Here is a 6,485-nt window from a genome sequence, read left to right as displayed (position 1 = left end):
CAGATAATGCAGTTTTAAAATGAGACACACAAAAAAAAAAGAGGAGGAAAGTCGTACGGCTCCGAGAACTTCTGCGTCGTCTCTGCTGCCTCGGCTCTGCCAGAAACTCTGGCGCCATTTCTCTTGCGTGTTGGTTTTTTTTTTACCCTTTCGCTGTCGGAGACGCACGCACATTAAAACGCACATTTTAGGCTTGAAGATTATTTGAACTCCCCCACCCCAAGAATTACATATTTTCTGAAATCCAGGACCCTGAAGAATAAAATGGTGGCAGCGGCAAGTTGTTGTCACGTGATATTGGCGCGGTTCATCAAATTTTGGGTAACTTAAAGGAGAACTATCATAGGCAGAGCCAGCTGTCACTCACGCAGCTGGGTGGATCTCGACAGCAATGTCAGGATCTGTCCCGGCTGCGGCGGTCTCGGTATACTGAGCTTAGGGTGACGGGAGGACGCTAGTTTGTGTCCTCCCGTGACCCTTAGGGGGGACCCTATGGGGAAAAGTCCTGAAAAGTCTCCTTTAAGTTAATTTTAGTGCATGTAAACACAATATTATACCCAAATTCTTGGTAAAATATAAAAGATGAGGTTGTGCTGAGTGAAATGATACCCGGGGGCCGGAATTCCATTTCGGGGCACCTGTAGGCACCAATGGAAATCTGTTTAGCCTGAGCTGGCACCCTTACCCACTGCGGGACTCGTCAGCTTTTACTCATGCAGAGAAGGCCCCCGGAGTCACGTAAGGCTGCCCTAAACACCTGTCTGCACCACACAGGCATTTTACAGGGCAGCCTTATGCAGCGCCGGGGTCCTTCCCCTGCCTTTACGGAAGCCGGCAGTTCCTGTAGGCACCGCTGGTCTTGCAGCAGGAGGGTGCATTTTGTGCTGAATCCACCCTCCCTGCTATTGCCAGTGTGGTATCTTGACACAACACCAGGAATTAGGCAGAGTAGGTACCTCTATGGATTTGGCGGTTTCATTTATTTTATTTAACTTGTTTTTAAACCTTTTTTTCCTTTCTTAGCTTCCTATTAGCTACTTTTATTGCTACCACATAGAGGCCTCACAAGCCCCTCCCCCTATGTGACAGCATTTTAAATGGTGACAGGCTCTCTCTCTAAGGAGACATGTTGGGGGTCTATTAGACCCCTGATGTCGCTTTTGTACTTCAATAAGATGATTGTAAGTATTTGGGCAAGAAAAGTACAGCAATGCTTTGCTGGGCAATGTGTGTATTAGTTTGATCTGCTTTAAGCCCTAACCCTTATTAGTTGGCATCGGATTGGAAACTATGAGCCCTGTTTTCTCCGGCAGCCTGAATTATGAGCGCCACGTTACTAGCAGCCGGCAGTTCTTTTCACAATTGTGTTCTCTGACTCCTGGTTTCGTAGTTGCCACCTTACATAACAATGCGTCTCTGCTCATCTCTATGCAGTTCTAGGAGTCCTGTAAGTCAGGTAATAGATTGCAATAGACTCTCTCTGTGTGGCTTATCCTGTCATTGCAGCGGTTGTTCTGTAGATCTTAGTTTCGGCGTATGTGGGGAGTACCGGCCCTAAGGCTCCGTTCACACCTAGGCCTTTTGTCGTTCAAATATAAGCGGGACAAAACACTCAAGGCGATGAATCCCATTCGCTTGTATTGAGTGCGACAAAACACCTAGAGCGGGAGCAAGCGCCGTCCACAAAACGTCACCTTCCTCTCCATTGAGATTGACCTTCCTGTCTGTTGAGATTGACCTTCCTGTCTGTTGAGATTGACCTTCCTGGCCGTTGAGATTGACCTTCCTGGCCGTTGAGATTGACCTTCCTGTCCGTTGAGATTGACCTTCCTGTCCGTTGAGATTGACCTTCCTGTCCGTTGAGATTGACCTTCCTGGCCATTGAGATTGACCTTCCTGTCTGTTGAGATTGACCTTCCTGTCTGTTGAGATTGACCTTCCTGTCTGTTGAGATTGACCTTCCTGTCTGTTGAGATTGACCTTCCTGTCCGTTGAGATTGACCTTCCTGGCCGTTGAGATTGATCTTACTGGCCGTTGAGATTGACCTTCCTGGAAAATGTAATGTCAATTGGCAGGTCTTGGCCACAAAGTCCATATCAGTAAGGGGTACAGAAGAGGCTTTTCTGGCTCATATCAGACATCTTGCCGCGTCGGCTCATGGACGGAACTGAAACATTTCTCTTTATTGTCTTACAGGGCCGATGGGAGAGCCAGCAGGACGTATCCCAATCCTCGCCCCAATCCGGCCACAGGGGCACATCACCCCGGCGCTCCCAGAATGTTCCCTCTGAAAACAACCAGTCACAGGATCAAGGCAAGTCAAAGGCAGCAACTTCCATAGTGCGCCATGTTCTATTTCAGTCCATTGCCCATTTCTAAAGCCAAAAGCCCTTCTCCCCTGTTTCTTTTGGAGTAGGGAGTAATTGGAACCCCAAATTTCCCTGTCCGTGAGATTTCCCTCTTCCTTGTGAGAGAATAACTCTCACTGGGTCATCCCCATTGGACGAGTTCCCCTTTATCTTTATTCCAGTGGCTTGGTAAAATTTTGGGATTTCCCATCACTTCCTGCCCGGTAACGATGGTCACATGGAGCCATTCTGGATGTGCAGTTGGCTGATGTCGTAAAGGGGTGATGTGCATGGCTCCACCCATTGTCCTGAAATGAGGGGGTTATTTTTGGGATATGTGATGGAATGAGACGTGGGGATACCTTCTCTTCTAAGAAGGTTTTACTGTGCCACACACTTGGGGGTCTGTTTACGTAGGGTTCGCTTGGCCTATTGCCGGGTGGACACCATTCGCATGGCTTTACAGCCGCTAGGTGGACCATAGAAATTTCCAGCGCCATATAGTGGCCGTACTGCCATGCAAACAGCTTTCACTATACGCTGAGCAAACCTTTTCTAAATCACCCCCTTAGGAAGGCATAACAAATTGTTACACCCCCCGGCATCTGTAACTGCTAACTCCTTACGTGAGCATTGTGAAATGTAAGCCGATGACAGGTCCTCTTTACAGTGAACCCGCCATAGGCTTCATGAATGTGAATAAGCCAAGGAACGTTCCCCCTCCCCCATGGTTATGACATTTTCATGGTTTACGTTTGGCAGGTCCGGACAGCATGACGTCTACCTACCTGAACCCCGTGAAGTCCTTAGTGCCTCAGATGCCGAAACTCCTTAAATCTCTGTTTCCTCAGCGGGACGAGAAGGGCAGACAGGCGGCCGCCGCGCTCGGCCCTCAGGTAGGTGACTGTGGACAGCCTTGGACACGACGGCCTTCACTTAGGAAAGATCACGTGTAGAAATTATGAAGTGCGGCCTGTGGGGCAATATGGCGGCCGCGAGGAGAATGGAGGGTCACCAGGTTTACAGCGCGGTGCACATGGAATGGGCTTTATACAGTAAAACAGCAAAAAGTTTTCCCGGCACACTCACCAGCCGGCGTGCAAAAAAAAAAACTTGTCTCACCGCTAAGGATAATAACAGAGGTTTGGATACACGTCTTCTGCAGAAAATGCCCCCAATTTTTATCTTTTGCCCCATGTGCTCCAAGATGGAGACTCTCATAGTTTAGAGTTAGGACCGCACTATATGGAGGTGCCTTGGCGCGGCTGTGCGGCTTTCACATTTTCTGCAGAAGACGTGTATCTAAACCTCTGCTTTTATCCTTAGCGGTGAGACAAGTTTTTCTTTGCATGCCGGCTGGTGAGCGTGCCGGGGAAAACGTTTTGCTGTTGTATTGTGGGGCAATATGGCGGCCGCAAGCAAGATGGAGGGTCACCATGTTGCAGTAACCAGCCAATCGGATGTCAGCTGCAGTTTTTCTGTGGATGGCGTTTCCTTTCCGCTAGTATTTTATACCCATCGGGGCCTATTTTTTTTAATAAATTCTTTATTTATTTAAATTTTTCGTATACAAAAAGAAACAGTTTCCCAAAGGGACGTCCAGATATGCAGTACATACTTAGCATCAGTAGCTCTAAATAAACCTCAGTTCTGGACGGGGGGTGAGAACAATACAGGTAAAACATACAGTTAAACAAAGAGAGAAGCACGTGTCGGGATCCAGATCCAGCCCGTGGCACAGGGTTGAAGATGCGAGACTTCCAGCGTCAGTCTCCAGTGTGCTAGGATTTGGGGCAATATCAGGCATGGGGGTGGGACACCCAAAGCCCTCAGGAGGGTCGGGGTCACGACACTCTGGTAGAGGTTTGCAATAAAGTTCGTCTGGTATTGTAGAGGGGAAGGGGGCATTAGGGAGAAAGGGCGGTGTAAGATTAGGGAGGGTATGAGGAGAATGGTGGGAGGGGGCGGGTAGAGCAAGGGTAGCAGGGGGGGGACCAGTAGTGAGTTCTCGCTCAGTAGGTCATGTCTCGGGGCCTCGCCTTAGGGCTTCATATGCTGGAGAGTGTAGGAACTCAATCCAGTAGAACCAAGTTTTCCTGAACCTATCTGAGGTGTCACGGAGGGAGCTGGTAAGGTCTTCCATAAGGTAAATGTCATGCACCCTATCGAGCCATTGGGTTACGGTGGGTGGTTCGGGGCTCTTCCATTTGGCTGGAACACACGCTCGGGCTGCGTTGACTAGGTGGCGGACGACGGATCGTTTGTAAGTCTTGGTCGGTATGTCATTGTGGTGGAGGAGGAAGAAGGCCGGGTCGTGTGGCACCGGGAGGTCTGTGAACTTTTGGGTGATGGAGCGCACTTGGTCCCAAAATTCGTTGAGTGAGGGGCACAACCAGAATATATGTAAGATGTCCGCTGAAGGAGCGCGACACCGCCAGCAGGTATCCGGAGTTTGGGGGTACATAGAGTGTAGGGTATGAGGTGTCCTGTACCACCTGGTGACCAACTTGTATCCGGACTCCTGATATTTATTGCTGATGGAGGATTGGTATGACATTGTAAGCAATTTCGTGCGTTCCCCGGGGGCTAACTGGATCCCCAGATCTTCCTCCCACCTTGTGAGGAACCACAGGTCGTCAGGGGTGCTTCCAGAGAGCAGGATTTTATAACAGAAGGATAGGGCATGGCGAACTGGGCCGTCTCTAGAACATTCAGATTCGAATGTGGTCAATGGCCTGGAGAGTTGAGTTGGAGGAGGGAGGGACTTCAAAAAGTGAAGTAGTTGCATAGTGCGCCATGGGTCAAGGAGCTGAGAGCCGAGGTCAGAAGGTGATGTAAACGAAGTGGGCCACGAGGTACCGTGTAGGAAGTGGAGTGCCCTGCAACTACTGGGTTAAGGAGGTGTTTGTCATCTATCCCCGGAGGGAAGGCCGGATTTCCCAGAACCGGGATCAAGGGAGATGGTGATGGCGACAGGGAGTACTGCGAAAAGGCAGATCGGGCTATTGTTAGCGTGGGCATGATGGTGGGGTGCGAGCGGACGGTGCGGAAGGTGGGGGGTGAGCACCAGGGTAGACCTGATAGTGGCACTGGCGAGGAGGATTGCTCAAGGCCGGTCCAGAGCTTTGAGGTTCGATGACGACACCAGTCCAGAACTCGCGTCAAGTGGACAGCTATGTAGTAGAGGTGTATATCTGGTAGACCCATTCCTCCGCTGCTTTTAGGTAAGCGTAGAAGGTTGTACTTGAGCCTAGGAGGCTTGCCCGCCCATACAAAGCTGGTGAAAAGGGATCGGAAGAAGGAAGGTGGTATCTTGATAGGGAGGGCTTGGAGGGGGTATAAAAGTCGGGGAAGGATGGATTGTTTCAGGATGTTACAACGTCCCATCCAAGAAAAGGTCCCTGTGGTCCATTGTTTAAGGTCAGAGCTAATGGCAGACAGAAGAGGGGGAAAGTTGAGGGAGAAGGTCAAAGCGGGGTTTTTGGGGAGCTGAATGCCCAGATATTTCAGGGAGGTGGGAGACCATTTAAAAGGGAAGTTGTCGAGTACCCACCAAAGGCGAGGGCCTGTGAGGGAGAGATGCATGGCCATAGATTTATGGGAGTTCACAAGAAAGTTCGAGAGTGCACCATAACGTCCAATTTCCGCCAAGAGCACCGGGAGAGAGATGTCGGGGGAGGCGAGGAAGAACAAGAGGTCATCCGCAAAAGCCCCATCGGGGCCTATTGATAGCACAGAAAATGTGACTTTTTATGGGATTCATTGAAGGATAGAAGTCGCCATCGAGTTCATCACTTTACACACTTGTCATGTCTTCATTCAGTGGAATATTCCCCCCAGAGCGACCAATCAAATTGTATCTTTTATAAAGATAAATTGTATCCAAATCCGGGAACAGAAATGTAACACATTGTAGCAAACCATTCCTTAAATGCGGTGGCTGCATTAGTCTTCTTGTCCCTTTGTCACCTGGTGATCCTGCCCGTAACACACTACCTGTCCTAGGGTGACCACGCTCACTGTACTGTATCTATGGAGGAGCGTTGTTGTCACTCTAGTCTGCTCACCTGATATGCACTACAAACACCTCTTCCCGTCTCCTTATCTACATTACATGGGGGATGATAAGGGGGGGG

General features: G+C 49.7%; 1 protein-coding gene across 1 annotated transcript in view; it reads left to right on the top strand.

Annotated features, from left to right (window-relative positions):
- KIF13B (kinesin family member 13B) overlaps positions 1-6,485 on the top strand; it is a 211,107-nt gene that overhangs the window by 183,243 nt on the left and 21,379 nt on the right. The window contains 2 exon segments of the mRNA XM_018570085.1: positions 2,198-2,319; positions 3,122-3,245. Coding sequence (XP_018425587.1) covers positions 2,198-2,319; positions 3,122-3,245 — 246 coding nt within the window.

Source organism: Nanorana parkeri, unplaced genomic scaffold, assembly GCF_000935625.1.
Source record: "Nanorana parkeri isolate BGI_ZX_2015 unplaced genomic scaffold, ASM93562v1 scaffold1453, whole genome shotgun sequence".
Classification (NCBI taxonomy): Eukaryota; Metazoa; Chordata; class Amphibia; order Anura; family Dicroglossidae; genus Nanorana; species Nanorana parkeri.
Note: the sequence above shows the minus strand (reverse complement) of the source record. Positions and strands in the feature narration are given on the sequence as shown.